General features: G+C 39.8%; 1 protein-coding gene across 3 annotated transcripts in view; it reads left to right on the forward strand.

Moving 5' to 3' along the window:
- The window catches only part of LOC129779311 (nitric oxide synthase), a 325,833-nt gene that overhangs the window by 192,595 nt on the left and 107,216 nt on the right, over positions 1 to 26,022 (forward strand). For all 3 annotated transcript variants that reach the window (XR_008743618.1, XM_055786717.1, XM_055786718.1), the window contains exons 6-11: positions 872 to 963; positions 14,358 to 14,499; positions 14,675 to 14,989; positions 15,119 to 15,300; positions 15,395 to 15,509; positions 20,083 to 20,177. Coding sequence is in view for 2 of the 3 variants with exons in the window: in XM_055786717.1 (XP_055642692.1) it covers positions 872 to 963; positions 14,358 to 14,499; positions 14,675 to 14,989; positions 15,119 to 15,300; positions 15,395 to 15,509; positions 20,083 to 20,177 (941 nt within the window). In the remaining variant the exon portion in view is untranslated. The remainder of the gene's footprint in view (positions 1 to 871; positions 964 to 14,357; positions 14,500 to 14,674; positions 14,990 to 15,118; positions 15,301 to 15,394; positions 15,510 to 20,082; positions 20,178 to 26,022) is intronic.

The raw sequence follows: 26,022 nt of genomic DNA on the forward strand, positions 1-26,022 counted from the left end.
TCAATGGGATCTAATCTGGGTTTGGGTTATTTTATGTTAATTATTGTGGTGTCTAAAACGGGTTTATAAAACTGGGATAACATTAATTTTTTTGCATTTTGATTTGTTCCTAATATTCTATTAAATACCACATAGAAAGCCATCAGGACTGTATCGCGATGCGTGAAATAATGCTGAAGGAAATGCAAATGATTTTCTCCGAGAAAATCTCCCACCCTAAAACCATAGCCAAGGAGGGAACAAATAAACCCAAACCATTTAAATTTACATTACCATAAACTCAACAATGCGATGGCGGAAAAACACCTGATGCATGTTTGGATTAATTTTACGCCAAACCCTTGTTTGCTTCGCAAGAGCAAAATATTCAGAGCATCTCTTTACTTTTAAAAACTCACAGCAACGATGAACCGAGTCATTCAGGGTAAAAATCTTTTATAGACATTCACAATGCATAAAAGGCCCTGACTGTTAGTAAATGGATCCTCATACTCGTAAATAATCGGCTTTACTTCAAACCCACAGTTCATTTAATTTACGGATCTCAAGGGATTAGGACTTTTCATTACTACTATTAAAATTTTCGAATGCATTTTCCAGAGCTCACAATAACGCTTAAACCACTTCCTATTTGCTTGTTCTTACATGTCGCCCCTTGAAACGGATTAACCATCAAACAACTCGGCAAAATGTCTTATTGAATCGTACCCCTTTCCGAACGGATCGACCTCATGGATGCATTCTATCGACAAACGACTCGTTATTGGCAACGTTTTGAATCTCATCCCATCTGCACATCTTCATCGTTGTCGTCACGGTCGTTACACAACCACCCACACCCTGCTGCTCCGTGTCGGGATTGCACCCACAGGTTTTCGACTGTCGGTACGTAACCACCACCAGTGGAATGTTTGAAGCAATTTGCAATCATATCAAGTATGCCACCAACAAGGGAAACCTCAGGTACGTATTTTCTGCTCCTTTTGCGTATGTGTATGTGTGTGTGTGTGTGTTCAGAGGAAAAAGGTAGAATAATGCTCTTGATGTAAAAAAAGGATTGCTTACTACTGTGTACAGATTGTGGATTTAAACTATTTTTCCATATTTGTGTAACCTAATCGAATTCCGATAGTGTTTTGGAACGAAATAGTTAGATTCAACCATGAATGGGACAACCTAACATGATAGAAGAATGCGACATTCCTTCTAACGGATAGATAGATCCATTTAAGATTAAATACATCGTTTTGCTTTATCATTGCGATCGAGTAAACAGCATGCATGATGAGGAAGATTATGCATATTGTTCTACTCCCACATGCATCACGTGCTTATCTGATGTTTCTATCTTCATTCTCAAATCCACATGAAAAGCTATCAGCTTTTTTAAATTTATTTTCATTTTGGGAGTATTTTTAGTACTATTTACTCAAATTATCGCTGACAATCGCTTGAGAATAGTATACGATGTGACCTTAAAAGAATCGGAAAGATGTTCAACTGCTTCAAAAATACAGCATCTATTGGTTTGTGGAAAGATTGCTTCCCATATGGACGGTTAGCTATGCCTGTGACAATAAAATAAAATGGTGTCGATTCGGTGTGTATTTGCCTATGTTTCATTGTTGTGGCATTTATTCATCATCAGGTTTGATGTGATGTTTGAGTGTCAGCGGAAAATGGAAATGTGGATTGAAGTCAGTTGAATGAGGAGGCAAATTTGTATTCATTAGTCGAGTCAGTTAAAATAACCACTGACAGGACTAAAGGGTGTGTCACATCAAATTGCATCACGGAAAAAACGCTGTAGAAATTCGACCAGTAGACCGATCCTTTTGAAAATTTTAGACAGTAAAATAAAAACTATTAAACAACTTTTGGCATTTTGTTTTTATTCATACTTCGAGCCCAAGCCCGTATGCTCGCACCTTCCTCTTAACCCCGTCCATAAGGTTCTGTACAACGTCAGGTTGTAGTTTTTTTTGAACAGAAATCCATTTTCTCTTGAAGTCCGCCTCCGATTTGACAACTTTTGGATTCTTTCGGAGGGCCTGCTTCATAATCGCCCAATATTTCTCTATTGGGCGAAGCTCCGGCGCGTTGGGCGGGTTCATTTCCTTTGGCACGAAGGTGACCCCGTTGGCTTCGTACCACTCCAACACGTCCTTTGAATAGTGGCACGAAGCGAGATCCGGCCAGAAGATGGTCGGGCCCTCGTGCTGCTTCAATAGTGGTAGTAAGCGCTTCTATAGGTACTCCTTAAGGTAAACCTGCCCGTTTACCGTGCCGGTCATCACGAAGGGGGCGCTCCGCTTTCCGCAAGAGCAGATCGCTTGCCACACCATGTACTTTTTGGCAAACTTGGATAGTTTCTGCTTACGAATCTCCTCCGGAACGCTGAATTTGTCCTCTGCGGAGAAGAACAACAGGCCCGGCAGCTGACGAAAGTCCGCTTTGACGTAGGTTTCGTCGTCCATTACCAGGCAATGCGGCTTCGTCAGCATTTCGGTGTACAGCTTTCGGGCTCGCGTCTTCCCCACCATGTTTTGCCTTTCGTCGCGGCTAGGCCTTCTGAACCTTGTATGTACGCAGGCCCTCCCGCTGCTTGGTCCGCTGGACGAATGAACTTGACAAATTCAGCTTATTGGCGACATCCCGGACCGAACTTCTCGGATCACGTCTAAACTGCTTAACTACGCGCTTGTGATCTTTTTCACTGACGGAGCATCCATTTTTGCCGTTCTCCACCTTCCGGTCGATGGTTAGGTTCTCGAAGTATCGTTTTAGTACTCTGCTGACCGTGGATTGGACGATTCCCAGCATCTTACCGATGTACCGATGTGACAACTCCGGATTCTCGAAATGAGTGCGCAGGATTAATTCACGACGCTCTTTTTCGTTCGACGACATTTTTCCAAATTTACGAAAAATTAACAGTGAAGCATGGCCAACGTGATCTATACACTCTTATCTGATTATAAGCGAAAGCTGAAGATATAATTCCTAAAAATTAAATTTCTACAGCGTTTTTTCCGTGATGCAATTTGATGTGACACACCCTTTAGTTCACCAGTCATCCTCGCTAGTCAACGCTAGTCAATTCATTTTCTAGTCGAGTCATTTTTTGTTGGCGGCGACCGCCAAAGCAGTTCTAGTCGAAGCGAAGCTACTGGGAGTAGAGTCGATCTTCATTTTTCACATTCGAAGATTTCGGGCCATGTAAGGGACAAAAACATTACCCTGACCAGAAAGGAGATCCGCATGTTTATGCTCCATCATTACGACATGAAGGATTCCGTTAGGCAAACCGTGTTTATACTAGCTGACACGTATGGGCCAGTGGTCACCTCAAAAACCTGCAGGAAGTGGTATCGGAGATTTCGAGACAGACTTGCCACGAACAGGTCTTCCGCGCGTGATTAAAAATACCACCCAGATAGGGGAAGATGTGGAAGCTAACAGTATGCAATCTACTAGGGCGTTGGGGAAAAAATACAATTGTTCTGCCGCTACTATGATGAGGGTGTTACATTTGTTGGAGTATGCCCCAAGGAGGATGGGATACCACCCCTACAAGGCTGACCCAGTAGTACAAGGAAAGCGGGTTAACTTATCGAAGGCATTACTCGAACGAAGTGAGCGCGTGATAGCCTACTTGATACACTCGTTACTTGTGATGAGTCGAAGGTATTATGCCATGCCCCTCATAGAGGAACGCACTGGGTGAAAAAAGGTACGCTTCCCAAGACAATTCCTAAAGAATCCAGAAACTCTAAGTGGTTCATGTTGAGCGTGTTTTTGAATCGCAATGGTGTTATCTATTGGAAGCTGCTTAACAAGGGGGAAACAATAGATAAGAAGCGATATCAGAGGCAACTGAAAAAAGTTGCAGATATTCTTCAAACGAAGGGTATGGCGTTGTTGCATGATAATGCACCCAGCCACCGGGCGTTTCAGACCATCAGCAAAGCAAATTCACTAGGGTTTGACGTATTAGAACATCCTCCATACTCACCTGATTTAAGTCCAACAGATTACCATCTTTTCAGGTCGATGAGTAATTTTTTGAGGAACAAAATCTTTCCTACGAAGGAAGCCCTAGAAAACCACATCGAAGAATTCTTCGCAAGTAAGCCTTCGGAGTTTTATGCTAGAGGCATAGATATGTTGCCAGATAGGTGGAAACGTGTAATTGAGAGCGGAGGAATATCCTGTTAAACCTCTGACATATCCCTCATACACGGGCCAAAGGCTGTGCAGCCCCCTGATCATTCACCAAGAGTTGAGGATTGTACCGCTGATGGCAACTCTACACAAGCTGATGATTGTGCCGGCTTGTGTATTTCACATTCGAAGGCGTCGTGCGCTTATCTCGAGCGACTAAGGCATCGGATAAATGAATAACACTATGCTATGGGGTGTACTCATATCCCCGCCCCCCACGCTATCAGCTGGTCGTACACCTCAGCTTTTGCCCACGAAACGTTTTTTCGAATTTCACATTCAAAGGCAGAGCGAACACGAACCAAACAGGCCACTATGGGGATTGGCCTATGGCCAAATCGGTTCTGGAAATGCTCACGGAATATGATATGTGATTCTGGATTCTTAAATACTTGTCTGAACCACCCTAGCAGAAGTAGAAATGTCAATAAAAGAAGATTCAAATCATAAATCACTCACTGATATGAGCTTCTTCCTCAGAGCTGATTCAGGAATATCGAGGTCTACCGCGATCCGACGCTTCAAGACTCCCTCCCGAAGCCCCTTGGCCATTTGTGCATTTCTGGAGTGCATTTCTTCAAATTAGTTTTCTTCTTGTGGGCCCCGTTAAAAATTTGATTGAAAACATTTCATAATTTTTTTTCAGAGCAAAACTATAGTGCGAACTTTTTCCCCACAGCCACTGCGCTCTTTTGCTCCTCAAGCAATTTTTGAACTAATCGAATTTAAAAAAAAGCGCTTGAACTTTTTCACAAAAACGAATACCCACTATCATCTACTATAGAATAAAGGTTATCTTGACAGTGTAGCTTCGGATTTTCCATTTATTTTAGGTAAGTTAATCGTCACCTCCAAAACTGGAAAAATTAGATCAAAACATCGCGAAACTCTTTTTACCACATAATTTTTTGCTACTTTCATGAATAGTATCTTGTTTATATATTTGAGCTGCTGGTGTAATAATGTATAAAACAAATACATTGTTGGCGAAATTTTATGCTCATTTGCTTCAAAAAGGCCCATGCGCACTTCTGCCCCGTGCCCACCTTTGCCCCGCACTGCTCTAAATACGAATAAAATCATTAAATGTGTACAACCCATCAAATCATCGGTAAAATAGTAACACTCTGTAAAATGGTCTTGTTTTGATGATAGTTTTGATGTAGAACTACGTCTTTCAGGAAGGGTGCCAAATCAGAAAACAGGTCACGTTTTTATGAAATAAAGTTAATGTTAATAACTATTTTCACTGTGAACGAAATGTCATGATTTGCATACCATCGAATCGGAAATTCTCTAAGATTTGTTTGATATGCTATACATCAAAATTCGCTAATCTTTAAACGGTTTATATTCATGAAATCTGGAAGAACTTCCTTTTTCCCATACATTTGTTCTGCCTATTTGTGTGCTAACCCTACCCGTATTTCGAATGCTTATAACTCGAACATTTCTTAACAGATCGGAAAGATGCTTGCATCATTTGATTGGAAATATTTCTACGCGTCTATCTCAATTAATTAAATGTATTTTTTCGAATAACTGTAAAACGTCAAGCGTTTTCTAAACGCCCTAACTGCCAAGTTTTGATTGGCCCGATTTACGGTTTACCCAACACAGACTTCAAAATCGATGTACCTGTGGAAATCCGCTCTGTAAATATACATGCAAGTCGGTTCCATGTGTTCCATCAGGACAACGCAAGGCCACACAATGTGGAGGCGATCTGACGTAAGCTCACTCTCACTCTCGACATTCTTCCAAAAATGGAAGTAAAAGTAACGAACCAGCCGAAATGTAAAATATTTGAGAAAAAAAGGTAACACAGTTCCAAGAGCTTGATTGGGATGTTTTAATGCATCCACCATATAGCTCGGACCTGGCACCAAACGATTATCACCTTTTTTTCGCAAATTTTCCATTCTAGGGTGATAAGAAATGGGGATCAAGAGAAAATTGTAAAAATCTATTTCTATGTTTTTTTCGCTAATAAGGACCAAGCCCTCTATGATAGAGACATTATGAACCTACCTTTAGAATTGCAAAAAATCGCCAAATCGGACAATATGAAGCATATTAAAAATAGTTTTGAAATTTACCCAAAAATAATGGAATACTTTTTCCCCAACCTAATGAAAATTTTAAGTTTAGTTTTGACGTAGAACTACGTCTTTGATTTTAATATAGGGGGGTCACTCTACGAAAAAATGTAACGTTTATTAAGAGTTTTCAAATGCATATTACGCAGAATCGTTCTTACGATATATGTTATAAGATATACCATTAGACAGCAAATTTATCCAGCAATTTTTTCGCCTGAGACGTCAACAGTGGAAATAATAAAACAAGTGTACAAAAGAGGTTCGTTATTTGGGGCGAAAAACCAATACACTTATCGAATTTTACTCGCTAACTTGACTGAAAAACAGCAAAAGCAATACATCGAATTCAAGATACCATCTATTATTGATAAATAACTGCTTTGCATCCCATTTAACGTACGCCCTGTTATAGATAAGTCCAGTTGAAGATAGTCCAGTTAGGGAATGACTGCTATATATGACGGGGTTACGAACATCATAAGCGAGTGTCTTCCGGGCTGTACAGCGAAAAATGATATCAATTCTAGGAGGATGGCAGCGATTATCATGCGAGAACCTATTGAGATCGGCCTTACATCGCATCACAAAAATGAAACGAAATGAAAAATTAATCTGTATGACTCTTATTCATACTTCTCATTGACTCAATTCCTTCTATGATAGATTGAGCAGTAGAACCATTACGACATGATTGTGATAGTCTGCAAACGAACATTATTCCATCGAAAAAACTACTGCTCCCGATTATGAGTACAAACCGTTACAAACCGTTTGACGTTTATGATTACACATAACAAACGGCCCTTTTTAGAGCTACTATTTAGAGTATCAAAAGAATTAAACTAACATATTTTTGAAGAATGAAAAGAATAACATTTAAAAAAACAACTGTTCTGAACAATTAGAGGCCTACGTCAAACTTCCGTCCGTGCCCCTAGGCCCCTTCTACTTTATATTTCATTTTTTCATATTTTTTTTATGATCTCTTATTGGTCTCCATACTACGCGGTACGAATGATGTGTTTCTTATAGCGCGATTTCCATACAAAACGGTATACGGTTTCCATACAACGCGCTACGGATTAGCCTGGATTGTATGCTAAACCCGAGTTTCTTATAGCGCGGTTTCCATATAACGCGGTACGCACTCACCGCGTTATAGAAGGGTTGACTGTACATGAAAGTCGGGGGTATTTTTTGTTGTTGAGTACTTTTGTACTCGCTTGTCGTTGTGCATACCGGAATATGTTTTCCTAAAACGTACTTTTAATCTGAGAAGCATGGGAAAATCGCCATTTTTGATACTAAAGGTGAATGAACTTTCGCGTAACTACGTAAAAATGAGATATGCAATAATTTCAGAGGGAAATGTGAAATACAATGATCGTTAGACAATTCTTCCGTTCGCATATTTTGGTAGTCCTAGGCATCATATCAAAAGTAAAAGGACGTCCATCAAATTTATTTACAAAGAAGTACATAATCTATTACAAAAATGTCGATGCATTCTTAAATAATATTCGAAGTGGTAAACAAGTGGATTGCATAATATAATTGAGTAGTTCTTCGTCGAAGATATGCGGTCGTGTCCTAGATACAACCTCTTACAATTTTTTCTCTCTCCGTTCTACCTATTATTAGCAGTACTCTTTCACTGGAATTGGATTCGCTATTCGATAGCACTTCCGGAACATCTTCTGCATTCTTTTTTTCCCCTGTTGGATGTGAACCACTGCGTCCATTATTCTGAACTATTGTGGTATATCCCATTTTTTTTGTACTCCGCTTCAAGCTTACCTACTGCTTATTGATGAAGAAGTAGACTGAAAGCAATAGCGAGATAGGTGCCAATCAGGAATACTCTGTTTGATAAATTTTATAATCCTGATTGGCGACGCAGAACAAATTTCCTTGGGCTCCAGAATAGCCTTATCAAGGTATTTAAGTCTGCGTCTAGTTAGAGCTCCACAATTACAGAGCAAATGTTCCGAGGTTTCGCTTTCGGTATTACAAAAACGACAAATATCATCTTGCACTAAACCTATGTTTTTGAGATGGTATTTGCTCGGACAGTGTCCTGTTATAAGGCCTGTGATTGTGCCTAAGTCTTTCTTATTAAGACTCAGCAATTGTTGAGTAATTTTAATACTCGGCGTGATAAATTTTTTGGACTGGTTAAGTTGTACCGCCAACCAGTTGGCTAACACTTCCCGGTCTTCCCAGTTCTTCAGCTCACCTTTCAACACACAGTCAGATATTCTACAGAATGGTTCGGGACCCGTGAAAGGTGGGCTTGAGCCGTTCCTGGCAAGTTCATCTGCTCGCTCGTTTCCCTCTATTCCACAATGGCCAGGAATCCAGGACAGTTGTACCGAACTTATCCGACTTAGTTGCCGTAAGAGGAGAATGCATTCCCAGACAATTTTTGAGGAGCATTTAAAAGCATTTAGAACTTTAAGTGCCGCTTGACTGTCTGAGAACATGCAGATGTTAGCATGTCTATATTTTCTTTTAAGGCAGACATTTGAGCATTCTATTATCGCAGCTATTTCTGCTTGAAAAACTGTTGGTCAGTTTCCCATAGCTACAGAGATTTTTGTTCTGGGACCATACACTCCAGCACCTGTTCTGATTCCCATTTTTGACCCATCAGTGTAGAACATGAATGAACCATTACGAACACTGGGACCGCCTTCATCCCATATTGAACGAGAAGGTTCGATTACACTGTATGGAATGTCGTAGTTAGTCCTAGGTTCCATCCAATCACTGTTCATCTCTGAGGATGGTCCTACGGGTAAGAGATTCAGGATGCTCAAGTGACCAATTTTGTCTCCGTCTAGTATTTTTTTGCCATTGTTTAAGCTTTAGAGCACTTTTCTTAGCCTTTAGCTGAACATGTTGGTTCAGAGGTAGTAAGTGAAGGATAGCCTCCAGTGCCTTCGAGGGTGTGCTTCGCATTGCTCCAGTAATTGCAATGCATGCTTGTCGTTGGAGTTTGTTTAGCTTTTTTGTAGCTACAGTCTCCTTGGTCTTTGGCCACCAGACTAGTGAGGCATAGGTTATTCTAGGCCGCACAATGGCAGTGTAGACCCACATTACCATTTTTGGTTTAAGACCCCATGTTCTTCCTATCATTTTAGAACATGCCCATAGGACTGTATTGGCCTTACTGATTATTGCATCTAAGTGCGCATTCCAGTTGAGTTTAGCATCTAGGATAACACCTAGATATTTCACTGAAGCGCTGCATTTTATTTCCACTCCCCCAAGATATAAAGACTGCAGAGGCTGTTTTTTTCTTTTTGTTGAATGGAACAATTGTTGTTTTTGAGGGATTTATGCTCAGACCTTCTGTGGTATACCAAGTTTGTGTAAGGTTTAAGGTCATCTGCATTCTGCTCGATATCACGTCGTCGAACTTGCCTCGTATCGTTATGACTAGATCATCGGCGAAGCCCACAATTTCAAAACCTTTTGCCTCTAAACTTGTCAGAAGGTCGTCAACTACTAGTGGCCAAAGGAGAGGTGATAGAACGCCTCCTTGTGGGCAACCCTTTGTTGCAATCACATAATTAGACGACCCGCCCAGCTCCGAGGTGATTTTTCTGTGTGTGAGCATGCCATGGATTCATTCGACTATACAATTAAGTGTCTTCTTCTCATTGCCTGTGCCATTGATAGATAAGAAGCATTATCAAAAGCACCTTCGATGTCAAGAAACGCACATAATGCGGTTTCTTTTGACAAGAGAGATTTTTCAATTTTTGTCACAAGCATGTGTAGTGCTGTTATTGTGGATTTGCCTGATTGATAGGCAAACTGGTATTTAGATAAAGGGCATTTGGACATGAATACAGACTTTATGTATTCATATGATACTTTTTCCATAGTTTTCAACAGTATTGATGATAAACTAATTGGTCTGAAAGCCTTTGGAAGTGATTTGTCGCGTTTTCCGGCTTTTGGAATGAAAACTACTTTCACAAGTCTCCATATCGAAGGAATGTGCTCTTGTATCAGACTTGCCTTAAAGATCTCGATTAGAGACGGAATTAGTTTTGATTCTCCATTTTGAATCAGGGCTGGAAAAATCCCATCTGCACCTGCAGATTTGTAAGGTAGAAAGGATCTCACCGCGTTTACTACTCTGGCCCTCGTGAAGACTAACCCAGCAACTATGTTAGCGACATCCTTTGCACTTTCGGGTCCTATGAGACGCCTTCGAGAGCATATTGTGTCGCAATTATAGCCAGGATTTGTATCATAGTGGACAGATGTAGATCCCGGAAAGTGAGTCTTCATCAGTAAGTCTAGTACTTCTGAGGGGGTTTTTGTGAACGAACCGTCATCCTTTTTAAGCGATCCAAGCCCGTTCGAGTGGTCTTTTGCCAAAGTCTTGTTGAGTCTAGCAACGATTGGGGTATTTTCAATGCTTTCGCAATTATATACCCAGGATTTTCGTTTAGATCGTCTCAGTTCTCTACTGTACTCAGTTAGGGCTCTCATATATTGAGACCAGTCCGAGGTAATTTTTGCTCTGTTGAACAGTTTACGCGCCGTTTTGCGAAGCCGTTCGAGCCTTTTATTCCACCAAGGAACGTTTCTTGTCGAAGAAATTTTTCTCAGTGTGCAATTACTGTTGTAGGCAGAGACTATCGTTTCATTTAGTTTATTTGTAGCTGATTCAAGCTGCTAAATCGACCTTATTTTCGAGTTTAGAGTTTTAGACTCGAGTTCAAGTGCATATCGATCCCAATTGGTTTTTTGGGATCTCGGTATTCTCTATGAACTTCCATACCACCATTCCATTCAAAAATAATGTGTCTATGATCAGACAAAGACGCCTCATCGGAAACGTGCCAGTTATGGATATTTTCTTGAATAGCCGGGCTGCACAGCGTTAGATCTAAGACTTCTTGTCTGATAGCGTTAATGAAGGTTGGTTCAATCCCTTTGTTAGCAATATCTATGTTGTTTGACGAGAGAAATTCTAAAAGACACTCACCTCGGTAGTTGATATCCGTACTTGCCCACATGGTGTGATGAGCGTTGGCATCACATCCGATAATGAAGTCCTTGTTAATTTCCCTGCAGTAGTTTACAAACGCCGCTACCTCTCGTGGAGGAACCTCAGGAACATCGCCTGGAAAGTAAGCCGACGCAATTACGATGTCGGCCCTTCCTTTGGCGGTAGGAACTTCCACTCTGATCGCGACGATGTCCCTTTGAATGAACTCTGTAATAGGAAAGCATTTAATGTTTGCATTTACTAAGACAGCAGCTCTTGGGGAGTCATGCTTGTCATCATAGAACAACTTACATGAACCTGTTTGAATACCTAGTATTCTTCCTTTGTGAACCCAAGGCTCTTGTATAAGAGCTAGATCCACAGCGTCTTTTGTAAACCTCTTGGATAGCACGCTCGACGCTGCTTTGGCGTGGTGGAGGTTTATTTGCAGAACTTTAGTGTTCTGCATTAGGTTGGGTTATCCGATCTGGTGGTTCATTTGGGAGGATCGGAGTACCATCTGCTGTTTTGAAAATCAGGTCATGTTTTTTGCTTGTTCCAGCTTCCGTATTCGTTTTGGATCTGGGATGGGTTTGAAGAAACTCACCTTTTTTACTTGGCACAATCGAGGTTCCTAACCTGTTTGCGATAACCGTTGAGTTTGTACCGCTTGGGCCGGGAATACTCAGGATGCCAAGCTTCTTGTTTTTCGGAGAAGCTTCACGAGGGCGCTTTTGTTTGCCAGAAACCCTTCTGACGACTTCTTGAGCATTTTGTGGTTCCACTATTTTGGAGTCACTAGTCTCTGAAGACTTCAGGTTTCCTGGGTTTTTGTAATTTTTAGGTTCCTCGTTTTTTGGCCCCAGATCTCCTTTGAATACACCGGAGCTTTTATGGATTATGACTTGGCGCTGCTTTGGATTTGTTTTCCTCAGCATAGTTTCGCCAAATCGGAAGTTTATGTTGAAGTTTGTGCTAGTTAGTTGACGCATCGAAGCTTCGTCGACTGTTAGCGTCCAGTCCGCGTGAATTTCGTTGGGATTGGATCTCTTTAGTATTCGCCATTTATCGGTGGAGAGATTTTCATTTTGACTCTCAATGAGGCTTTTGAGTCTCTCGTCGCTGAATGTTGCGCTTTGTGGGAAAAAGGCATGGAGAATTTCTGGACGCGGAATATTTTTGGCGTCTAGAGCAACCAGATTGATGTTGTCGTCGGGAACCACTTTCTTCAACCAGTCCGAAGTTTGATGATCTTTGCACGAAAGGATTAGATAACCTGACTTATACGAGCAATTGAAAAATTTGGGCTTAACCGGCTCGTTTCTTTGTTGCTCTATTGCAGTGAGTAGAGCATTCTGGATGGAATCTAACTGAGCCGTAGTAAGATCGGTGTTGGGATAGTCCTCCGGGAGTATTCCAACTTTGATCTGTTCCACAGCTTCCTTGAAGGAGATTCCAGTTTCGACTGAAGTTATTGTGGAGTCTTTGTTTTGAAGAGTGTTTTGGGCATCTTTTTTTGCTCATTCAACCCCGCTCTTTTACGGGGGCAGAGATTTTGTTTAGATTTTTTAAGAATCGGTTTTTCGTCACTACTAGGTAGTTCCGATCCTCGGGGGCGTTTTGCTGGTCCAGAGATGTGCTGACTCAGTGCTTGCTGCCGAGCTTCCTTTGCAGGGATCCCAGCTGCGACCAAGTTCTTCAGCCTCCTTCTCTGACCCTTGGTGAGGTTTTTTTTCCACGAAGAGTGGACCTCAGCTGAATCTAGCATTTTAGGTTCAGTTTTTGTAGTAACGTTACTTTCGTCACTTTCATCCTCTAGCGACTCACAACGAGTCGGGGTGTTGAGGATGGAAGAGGAGCAGGACTGAACATCCGCAGGTGCGTCGCTCAGTACTTCATCCTCTTCGACATTCATAGAGTCGACCTCTATGACGATTTTTTCCGACAGAGAGAGGCTGCCGGAACCCGGAAGATTTTTGTTATTTGTTGAATTATTCATGAAATTCCCACGAGTTGCGCGGTAAAGAAGGTCAACTGCATCAGTGACCCGCTTAATGCAGAGGGGGCAGACGATACTGTGGAGGGTGCCCTGGTACTCCACAGGCTCCGTTAGAGGCAGGGTATTTGATTGAAACCCCCCCCAACCATTCATCCCTCAGCACGGGTCGCGTCACACCTTAGATTAGGGGTTTATCCATTACTTTCTTTCCATAATAACCATGGGTAACAGCTATTACAACCATCCTCCTTTTAGGGACTTTGGACCCACTGCTCTGGTTCTCAATAGTTTCAGGTTCTTATACGGACAGGCTATTATCAAGATAATTTCAGGTTCCTATAAGGACATGCCATTATCGAGATCTGTCATTCGCAGGCGGAGTTAGATCCTGCATTCTTACCATCTTTAGATTCTTGGTCAAATTCATGGAGGTGACTTATTTAGATTCTCGTAGAAATATCGTTGAATATGCTTGTTAATAGAACAATTCCACTGTGAGAAGAGGTGCTGTGAAAACCAATATTATTTTGAATCAGAATGCATTGATGAAAACTTAATTACCAATGCTTTTCTACAAAATAGTAATCACTCACTTTTTTGATTATGGAAATTATGGACATCTGTCTATATTATTGTCATTAAATTCATAAAAAAGTGAGAATGTTCAATTTCGATGACTTCAAAACAAAAACCATCAAATATGTTCGAACTCAGAACCCTCGTACAAATATGTTTATCTCAAACGCGCAAAATTTAGAATTTCACCCCAAATTATATTATACAAATCTACATCTTATAAGAGTCGAATACAAGAGGGTACGTGTATCGGAAACCAAAATTCCCCAGAGAAAGCAATGTGTTTTCCGAGTAGACCACAACAATCAGAATCCATCATCTTAAATCATCGAGAGCATTTTAAGGAAAGCCTGGCGGGGGGGGGGGGAGGAATTGAACCGAAAACCAGTGTTTTATTGCCAAGTCTGATTCACTTTGCCGTTGTATTGTTTACGTGCTTCCACAGATCGGCGATAACGATATTCCCGCAGCGTACGGACGGAAAGCATGACTACCGCATTTGGAACGCCCAACTCATCTCCTATGCCGGCTATAAGGGCCAAGACGGTACAATCATCGGAGATCCGATGAATGTGGAGTTCACTGATGTATGAAATTGAAAATTTATTACAGCTTTCGGTTCGCCTAACGCGGCCCCTGGACTTTGATATTTACGATTATTAATCTGCATTTGTTTCTGGCTGTTTTTCATGTCTGTATTGTATTTATGGTGGAAAACTTGTTGCTTGACGGGACTCGGACTTGCTTGCTTGGGAACGACAGTTCTGCACTAAATTAGGCTGGAAAAGCAAAGGAACCGAGTGGGACATTTTGCCGCTGGTGGTTTCCGCAAACGGCCACGATCCGGATTATTTCGATTATCCACCGGAGCTCATCCTGGAGGTTTCATTCAGTCATCCTCAGTACAAGTGGTTCGCCGAAATGGGTCTCAGATGGTATGCCGTCCCGGCAGTGTCGGGAATGCTGTTCGATTGTGGCGGAATTCAGTTCACGGCGACCGCATTCAGCGGATGGTACATGTCAACGGAAATTGGCTGTCGCAACCTATGCGACACCAACCGGAGAAACTTATTGGAGGTAATCGTTCGATATATTGATTCACAATCATCACAACATTCGTGATTCAGTCGTATAAACGTATCATTCATACAATTAAATTATTGAATGTTGTACAAAACAACCCACTCATCGATTTACTGTTTTTAGCCAATCGCAGTGAAAATGGGTCTCGACACGCGAAATCCAACATCGCTGTGGAAGGACAAAGCGCTGGTGGAGATAAACATCGCCGTCCTGCATTCCTTCCAGAGCCGTAACATTACCATCGTGGACCACCACACGGCCAGCGAAAGTTTCATGAAGCACTACGAGAACGAAACCAAATTGAGGTTTGTTACGGCTGAAAATTGTTGATCAATTTGCCAAATAACAACTTGCAAATTGTGCTCCGCTGATTATCTTTATCGCTTATATTTTTCACAGGAATGGCTGTCCGGCTGATTGGGTCTGGATTGTACCACCGATGTCCGCATCCGCGACTCCGGTTTACCACCAGGAGATGGCACTCTACTATCTGCGACCGTCGTTCGAATATCAGGTACGTCTCGGCACTTAGGATTATCAATCGTCATCAGATTGTCGTTATGGGATTTCTTTTCAATCAGTGGTGTTTATCTGTCCCATTATGGATCTGTCCCGATACGATAAATATTTAGGTGTGAAATCGTTCGGAAGAAGTGTTCTTTCAATTTGGTTCCGAAAACGATAAACACAAATTTCTCGAAAAAGGTAATGATTTATTCACCAGAGGAAGTTGGGCGAGAAACTTTGCGATTTATGTTGTTCTGGTGAAAAACGTTCCGCAAACTCGATGAACCAACATCGGACAGATATTGCTCGAAGGGAAAACTATGTATGAAGCAAGATGATGGGCGACTGAAAAACTCCACCAAAAGTTTTGTTTGCTTTAGGTGAAATCTTGTTTTGTACAGTTCACCTAATACGAGTCATCAAGTTTCTTTCGGAGTCGTTCAGAGTTCATTACTATAAAATAATTGATGCGCTCGACTAAACCATAATGCACGAAATTAATTACTTAATATTTGTAGTATACGTAATACTTGCTCCGAACAACGCCACATTTTTTTATTATCATTTCTTATTTATAAAAAAAAATATGCATTGAACATACAAACGAACCCCAATTTTTGCTGAAACGTTAAGTGTCAAAATCTATCAACCAAATGTTTTTTACAAGTCTTTGAGTTTCGCACCATAAGTTAAATTTTTACTGCGTTAAAAATGTCGAGCTTCGTTGCATATAAGCATCATTTGCGGGAGTATTGATTCTCTGGATGAATTGGATGAAAAATGCAGCTGAGGCGCATCAAATTGTGGATCACCATAAACGTAAACTCTACACAATCGGTTAGATTTATCGGTTAAAATGATTAGAATGGCTTGGAATGGTTTGGACGATTTAAAAGTGGTTATTTTAGTTTTAAAGACAAAAAGCGTCCGGGTCAACCAAAAAAGTTTATAGACGAATATTCAGAGATATTACTCAATAAAAATTCGTTTCAAACCCAAACAGAGCTTACATAATTATTGGGACTAACTCGACAAGCGACTCGAAGCCACAGAATGTATCTAAAAGCAAGGAAATTAGGTTCCATGCGAATTGAATGCGAGAGATGTCAAACGGCGATTTTGCATGTCCGAAATGTTGCTTTAACGACACAAAAGGAAGTCTTTTTTTTTGCATCGAATCATTACCGGGGACAAAAAATGGATTCACTACGACAATCCAAAATGCAAAAGATCGTATGTAAAGTCTGGCTAACCAGGAACATCAACATTGCGATTACTTATTGAAGTATTCATCATCAAAGATGAAGTGGTAATTTTATCTCTGTATGGGAAGGTCCTACAGGAACGTTCTGGAAACCTGATGAAGGCTGGTCGATAAGGTTAATTGGGTTTGCTATTGAGCTGGTTAGCAAAAATTGTGTTAGTCCACAAAATCTTCGAGAAAACAAAAAAAAAACGATTGTTTATTTGTTCCCGATATTGTTGGCCACTACACCTACAAACACTTAGATAAAAATATAAAAAATATATAGAAATATTCTAATACCTGAAAGATGGAGCTTTAAAATGATTTAGATTCCATAGATGGGACCCGTGGCAGAGTGGTTAGCGTCTCACATTATCATGCCGGGTGTTCGGGTTCGATTCCCGTTCTGGCCGGGGGATTTTTCGTCAAAGGAATTTCTTCCGACTTGCACTGTGGTCACGCGTATTCTAGAGCTTGCCCCTCGGAATACATTCTAGGCGTGTTATTTGGCTTAAGAAATCTCAACTATGAATTGATAAATGACGCTAGTTAATGCATACGTTGAGACGGCAAAAGTTCCACAGGGAACGTTAACGCCATTCAAGAAGAAGAAGAAGAAAGAAGAAGATGGGATCAGAGATGCCAACCTTCCTGATTTTTCAAGATTTCCCAGACATTTTGGCACACTCCCTGATATCCTGAAAAACAGTCGATTTTCCCTGATTTTACTGCAATGATCCTGATTTTTCGTGATTTTTGTAGTTTTTACTTCATTAGAATAAAAATTATCCGTAATAAATACATTGGAAATGTTGGAATTGGGAACTATCCTAACAGCTTACATGAAATAAGGTATTCGGTCCGCACTTCTATAATGCTTAATCTTTATTCGATTTTTATGTATCTATTTCGAAGCGATTCGTGTTACCGGAGGGAACATTGTCAACATTTATTAAATCTTGAAGTTGGCGTGAAAGAAAGATATATTATCAGATTAGAATGTCCAAAGTAGTTGCGAATCGTTATATTTTGAATTGAAATAATTATTTATTGTTTTTTAAATATTGTCCTGACTTTTATTTTACCATTTGTCTACACATTTCTTGATATTACCACAAAAGCTTACCGTTATAATATAAAATCATCATCAAATACAGTTTTTTGTTCAATATTTTCACAATTTTCATGCATTGAAAATTTTCCTCGAACGCTATTCCGGTGACTTTTTTTCGCAATAAACATATACTCGGCTACAGTCGATTATATACATGCTGCATTATTCCACATCTCATAACTACATCAATATATCTTTGGCACCGCATGGAAACAACAACAATGACAACACTTGCAAGTATCCAATATCATGCTATATGTTATTCAGTATTGCCTCAGTGGAATCGCACCGCTAGTCATCGTTCGTACAACGTAAATCAAGCGCCAAACAAGCGTTCGCCATAGCATGCATACAAAGCCATTACATTGGTGGCTTGAAACTACTAAGAATATAAACACTTCTCATAATTTTGCGCTATTCTAAAAAGAAACGCTTCTGTTAATTTTACTGGCCTCGGAAAAAGTGGCATTACTTTCTCATGCTCGAGAGAAGCACAGCTGTCACCCTTAGTGGAGGAAGTTTTGCTACTGGTAGGCGAAACCTAATCACATACAAAATTCCAGAACGACATTTACTTTCTTGGTGACTAAACAAGCGAAATAAACTCTTTTGTCAATATCAACAACCTGGAAAATAGTAGCATAGCTTCATTATGATCAAGATTAGCGCAAATGCAATCCTAGTTGAAGGCAGATTTGCGACTGGCACGTGAACCCAAAATAACTTTTAACATTTCAGTAAGACATTCAAGATGCTTGGTATTCCCCAAATATTTTTTTGGCGCACAACCTTAACGCCTGCTTCGCCATAACGACAGTTTAATTCATTGATGCATTCCCAAAGGCACTAACGAAGCTCTTATGATGACGGAAAACAAACTATGTTAACTGTTTGGAAAAAGACTGAATTATGCCACACCGCTTGTACTCTGCTGTAACACCCATCGATGCGAATTCGTTGATGAGTTTGTTCGTTTTTTGCAGTGCTCGAGCCTGCCTTCCTCTTCTTCTTGCTCATCAGCGTCAAATTTATGACGCGGAAAGAAAACACACGATACGAATAACACGAAAAAAGAACATAAAAACCAAACGACGATATCCAAGTTGGATTACCACTGGTGGGGTCCAATCTTAGATCGAAGCGCAGCGAAAGCAAAGTGAACTGGATTGCTCAACAGTTCGATGCCGAATGAAAGTTTGCCTCAGCGAGATTCACTGTTTATACTCAAGGCCAGTATTCCCCTTCATTTTTCTACTTTTCCTTTGTTCACGGAGACTTTAAATCCTACGATTGCCCCTTCGTTGGTCGTCGATAAGTTGCTCGTTATTGACAGCTCTGTTCGGGAAAGCACACAAATGGACAGAACAAATGTATGAGAAAATGGAAACACCTTAAGTTTTCATGAATTTTAACCAATTACAAACAAGGAGATTCTAATGTATAGCATATTGAACAAATCTTAGGGAATTTCCGATTCGTTTAGTATGTAAATCGCCAAAATCCGTTCGCGGCAAAAATAGTTATTAACGTTAACTTTATTTCATAAAAACGTGACCTGTTTTCTGATTTGGCACCCTTAATGAAAGACGTAGTTCTACGTCAAAAACTATGGGGAAATGGGAATGCTTCCAATTCTTTTCAATTTAGAACATATACAGACTATGAGATTGTAATGTATAGTATATCATATCATAGCATATCATAGCATATCTTAGAGAAACAACTTTTGTTTATCGTCTAGATGATTCTTATCAGCAGTTCTTCTGTTCATATAGTCGGTTCAACAATTTTTCTTTTTTACAAAGGACCATCACCAATTCTTCCACATCATTGATGGAATGCTATGCATTTGGGTCTCCACTGACTGTTTTTTTCTTTTTTTTTTTTTTGTGTAGCACTTTAGTTACAGTTGCAACTTTTTCTACAACCCCAAACCAAAAAGCTGAAAGAAGGATCTTTTGCCTTACTGCAATGTAACGTGAAAATTTATTGCTAATTTATTGTTATTTATTGAAAATTATTGTTAATCAAACTTATTGATGAAATAAACATCAAAGATTCAAAGTGAAAGCTATAATCGTTAGAGAAAAAAAACTACAAATCAAGCTTACTCTACACTTGTGTTGTTTGTAATGAGTCCCAAACTCCGATTTTCAAGTTAATTGTTCTTCAACGCTATAAACGACCTCTCTCACTATTCTTTTTTCTTTCAATCCACAGGAAACTGCTATGAAAACCCACATTTGGAAAAAGGGACGAGATTCTTCCAAAAATAAGAAACCGAGAAGAAAATTCAACTTCAAACAAATCGCAAGGTAAGTAACCTGTACGCATCAGATTTGATATCCAGAATCTGCCATTTCGAAACTGCAATCAGCCGCTTGATGGAAACAGGCATAAATTGTGTTTCCAACATCGCGCTCCATTTCATTCCCACATACCAACTGTTTTTTTTTCCTGAAAATTGCGCATTCAATAACGCACGGCTCGACTCATTCGATGATCCGTGCATTCCTGACCCAATTCACTGGTAAAATAACTTCTCATCGTGATATGTGAAATAACTTCATATAACCAAGGGCGCGTTACAGAAGAGCTACAGGAAAAAACGCATTGAATTTCTATCATCATTTTCTCCACATTTACACTTCCCCTGTTCCAATATTGTAATTCCATATTTCAGTATCATATGGACCACCCATCAATCCGAGACACCCGTCAGTTGCAGCTGGTCTGCAATTTCCACCAGAAACGTCACTTCACGGTGAAAACGGAATGAAATGCATACAAATTGCATACAATTCATTTCGTTTTCACCGTGAAGTGACGTTCGTGATCAGGCCCATTGTGTTAACCGTGTCTGTTTTTCTAAACAAATTTTGTTATTGAGACATCATAATCATAATCATCGAAATCAAATGATTTGAGTGGCCATTATTTTAAGGATGTTCATTTCATGGAAAGGAACCCTCTCTCAAAATTATCATAATTTGACTTGAGTGAAGTACCAATTTGTTGTTTTCGTCGCGAATCGATTTCCACGAAACGACTTGCTCAATCGCATTCCAACTTCGCAAATAGATAAATTTCGACCAAATTCGCAGAAATCATCATGAAGGTGAAAGCACATTCAGCATCAAACTGCTGTTCCAGCTTCCCATTCACCGGAAAGTGTCATATCATTCATGCTAATGTCCTGGCGCTATAATAGTGGGAGGAAACGTGCACGGAAAAAGTTCTTCGGATGCAATCAAGCGTGCTCCTTCCGAACGTATTCCCAGACCAAGCCGATCCCCGTAGCCAAACTAACGTTCAATGTTGAATAATGTGCAACCGGCGGCGGAAATTCCATTCACAAAACTGTCATTTCGTTCCCCGCCGGATTCGGAGCGGAGTACGATGGGACATTCCCTCTCCACCAATGTTTGTGCTTGCCCATTCAACGAACGAGGGAAGTATTCCGATCGAGACAAGGTCGTTAAATCTCGTTAAACAGACAATTTCCTTTACCACCCCCCCCCCTCCTTTTTTTTTGCTTCCCACAGATATAGGAGATGTGGAGGAAAAAAACGAAGCTGGTTGAGCGAAGAAAATCGTCATCACGTCGAATGAACATGGCCCCTAAAATGAACATACCGGAGAAAATCCCATTTCATTCGTTTATATTGCCGTGAACGCACGCAGTCATTGTTTTCTCATTGTTGAGTGGGTAATCTGACTGTGGTAGACGATTTTGATGTGATTTTATTGACTTCTGATGTCTCACACACCTTGGAAACGAACGGTATGATAGAAGGATTAGGAGTTCAAGGCGATATGGTGGCATTTGAATATCAATGTTCAATTATTCTCTCAATCTCAATTTATATTTTTTGACGTGGGACTACGTCTAACCGGAGTATATGGGGGGTAAAATGAAAACCTAAACACAGAACAAGCAGGAAAAAATGAAAGATTCCGAATGCTTATAACTTAAACATTTCTTACTGGATCGACAAGATGTTTGTATTAATTGATAGGGAATATTTCTACGCTTCTATCGCAAATAATAAAATGTTATTTTTCATTAGATAAACAATTGAATAACTGTAAAATGTTAAGCGTTATCTAAACGCCCTAACTGCCTCATTTTGATTGGCCCGATTTACGGTTTCCCTAACACAGCCATCAAAACCAAGCAGCTTTGGGGAAATCGGCATTGCAAATACATGAAAGTGTTTCCCCAACACAGACTTTAGAACCAAGGTGTCTGAGCAAATTCGTGCAAGTCGGGTGCATTTTTGTTCTGACTGAAATGCGTTTGCCTAACACAGACTTCAAAATCACGATATCTGGAGAAATCGGCTCAGCAAATAAATGCAAACTGCGAGTACTTTTATACTCGCTTGCCTTTGTGCAAACTAGAGTATGTTTCCTTAAAACGGTCTTCCGGGGGTACTTCTGCACTCGCATGTTTATTTTGCACTCCGAAAAGTGTTTTCCTAACACGGATTACAAAAGCGGGTACGAACACCACGCTTTGGCTCGGTTATTTAAGATTGCATTGAAGGATATGCCTTCATATCTTCTGCTCACTGAATTTCTACGCATACCATTTGATGATTAGGCAAAATGTTGTTAACCATTTGCTGCGATAACGCCTTTTGATTAAGCAATATGCGTTCGACGTACATGTCAAAATCGAAACTGAGTGCTTGAAGTTCGTCAAATCAAGCATTCGCGGTTCGAGGAATACGTACACTTGAGAGATGCAAACTTCAGAAGGAAACGTAAAATAAAATAATCGTAGATAATTCTTCCGTTCACATATTTTGTCCTAGGCATCATACAAAACGTTAAGGGACTGTCATTTGTAACGAAGAACATAATCTATCACAATGCATGAATTGACCTTATATGGAATCATACATTATTTTTACTCACAAAGCAAATATATTGAATTCAATTGAATTCTGGAATTGTTTCATTCAATCAAAAATTTAATCAATACAAACGAATGATTGCTATGCTAAGGTAGTCCCACGTCAACCTTGCGGTTGTATCATAGATATAACCCACCCATTTTTTACATTTTCGTTTTTGATTTGATTTTCATCATGATTCTTCTTTTGCTACGACCAATATCAAGCACGAGCTAGTATTCTACACTTTTGAAACATATCCTCCGTTAAGGTGAAGGTGGAAGCTAGCCACAAATGGCTGCCACAATGGCGCTCATTTCTTTCATCTCCCTCCCTCACCTCTCGCCCGAAAATCAATAATTTTGCGAAACAGTGTGAAGAAAATGATCGTTTTCGCACACTTCCCATCAAGTAATATCAACCAAACTCTAATCGATTACTCACAAGATATTAAATTTTCATCTGCTTTCGCACCGTATAGTGAAGAACGTCGGAAAACTCGAGCAAGTGCTCTGAAAGTTAAATTTTCGTTTTTCAATCATTTGCAATGGTTTTGTTTGTATTGGTGGAAGCATCGTTATTTTTTCGACACTGATGCCAAACAACATCATCGAAACAGCTATAAAAACCACTCAATAAAATGTTATTCCGGAGTCATAGCGTCCCATGTCATGAAAATCAATAGAATAAAATTGTGTTGATATCAATACAATTATTATTTTTACGTTTAATGGGTCTATAATGTGAGTTTTAGCAACTTTAATATTGGGTAAGAAAATTGTATTGCAGAGCTCGGAACACTGCCACGGCTGCCTATGCTTTCAAAAACAATAAACGGAAAAGTATTAAATTCAATCTAAATGCCTCGGCCAACGAAGAGAAGGGTTAAGGCTTTCCAACGTGAATATGTGAAAACAATACGATCAACGAAGGAAAATATTAAGGAATTATCAACATCGAGTTACTATGCGGAAGCACTTGTTAATACCAAAAGTGCCCCAATTCGCATGTGTTATAAATTTGCTCATGTTACGCTCGCGTATAATCAGAATCATATGCAAATGCACCTTCTATATATATTTATATTTGCAATTGTTCATCGGAACATATCGTTCATACATTTTACTTTAGTATTGAATTGTTATTTGTTTTTTTTTCAAATGTATTCAAAGACTCGTGTCAATGAAGCGCCACACAGTCTGATAAGTGAATTGATCTATTTACGTGTGCTTTGCTCTTCTCTCACAAACACTATTACCCCATTTTTACACGATGGTTTACCTATACTACTACAATGGCTAGCTTCCACCTTCACCTTAACAGGCTTTAGGATTATCCATGAACCGGGAAATGATGTTTCCTTCGTTGTGTCCCCGTTTCATATCTCTCCTATCCGATCGATAAACTTTTACTTAGTCGCGGCAATACATACACACACTCTTTACAGATGCACGGGCCAAAGGTTGTGCAGTCCACTGATCATTCAACAAGAGCCAAAGGTTGTACCGCTCATGACAACTCTACTCGAGCTGATGATTGCGCCGGCTAGTGACCATTCTATCCTGGATTCCTCGAGTCGAGAAAGACGCACCACGCTAGATATGGGATACAGACTAGGGGGGCGTTGCTGATTAATGGTCAGCTGCATCCCAATAGGAAGTATCCCGTGTCGGGCACACGTACAGAGCATCGAAGACTGCAACATACCAATTATGAGAACACTTGTAATACTAACCTCGAACCAACCGCGAGTAATCGGTTACATATTACTAACATAGTTGTAAGACAAAAATTGTCAAAATATTGGACTCCCGGCCCCGTCAGGCTAACGCCACATGTGCCTTAATAAAATATATATTTTGGGAAAAAAAAATCCATGAACCAATTCATGAAAGTTTCCAATAATCGATAGAGATATTTAGTATCAGCCTTTGACTTAACGACTTCAAATTGCACATCGTCAGCGAAATTAGTTTATAACGCGATTCAATACATCTGGAAACATCGAAATGTATCCACATTCATTTATAACTTCCGCAGATATTAGTGTTACTATCGGACTATGGAATTAAACTTAGAAGATTGAGAGGCTTAACACAAAACCCTTAGTCTCAAAAGAGAACTGCATTACTTGACTTCACTTCGTAATAATCTTCTGGAATGAACCGACTGCATTTCGGTAGAACTTATTATGGAGTAATAAATCTAAATTAAGGGAGGTCCACGGTCTGGAAAGTCGAAAAAATCGATTTTTTATTTTTTGCAATTTTGAGAAGCCTCAGAAATGTTGTTCTAAAAGGATTTTCCAGTATCTTATTTCTGATTAATATTAGGTCACCTCATTCATTCGTAACATCCGAAATAAATCAGAAAAAAATCATTTTATTTCGACCTTTCAGACAGGAGTCCTCTCTTAAGTAGATTTGAATACGACGGAAACCGTTACTTTTGGCGTCCACCTAAACTACAGATCAATCCCAACTATTCTGTTGAAACTTTAAAGCATGCAGAAGACAGCATAACAATCTGGGCTGCATTTTCGTGGCATGGCGTAAGACCTATTGCGAAGATCGATGGCAGAATGAATCAAAATTTCAATTAACGCATTCTACAGGAATATATGGGATTATTTACAGAGGCAAGTCTTCATGGAGTAACATGCGCTATAATCATCGAAAGCATATATTCAAACTTGTGATCCAAAGGATTTTACATCAACATATTGATATTTTATTTTGGTTATATCAAAGTCCTGATCTCAATCCCATTGAAAATTTGAGAAACGACATTTCAATATGAAAAAAATATAAGAGGTTGTGTTCAAGGCACAACCGCATTGTTGACGTAGAACTACGCTGTAGTTCAATTCAAGTCGCTTGTTTATAATTGCGGATATTATTTTATAATGCTACGAAAATTTCGAAATAACTATTCCACCAGTTTGGTCGCCCTGAATTATGTTTTTATTGTACAATCATTTGACGATAATTGTTTGATGATTCATTCTTGTACTCGCAGAACAATACATGCTCGAGATAAGCGTAGCTGTCATCCTTAGTGGAGAATGTTTTGATACTGGCATTTACTTTCTTGGTGACTAAATAAACGAAATAAACTCTATCTGTTAATCTCAACAACCTCGAAAAGAGTAGCGCTGCTTCATTATGATCAAGATTCGCGCAAATGCAATCCCAGTTTAAAGCAGCATTAGTAACTTAATATAACTTATTGAATAACTTGGTATTTCCCAAATATTTTT

The sequence above is a fragment of the Toxorhynchites rutilus genome, chromosome 3 (genome assembly GCF_029784135.1).
Source record: "Toxorhynchites rutilus septentrionalis strain SRP chromosome 3, ASM2978413v1, whole genome shotgun sequence".
Classification (NCBI taxonomy): Eukaryota; Metazoa; Arthropoda; class Insecta; order Diptera; family Culicidae; genus Toxorhynchites; species Toxorhynchites rutilus.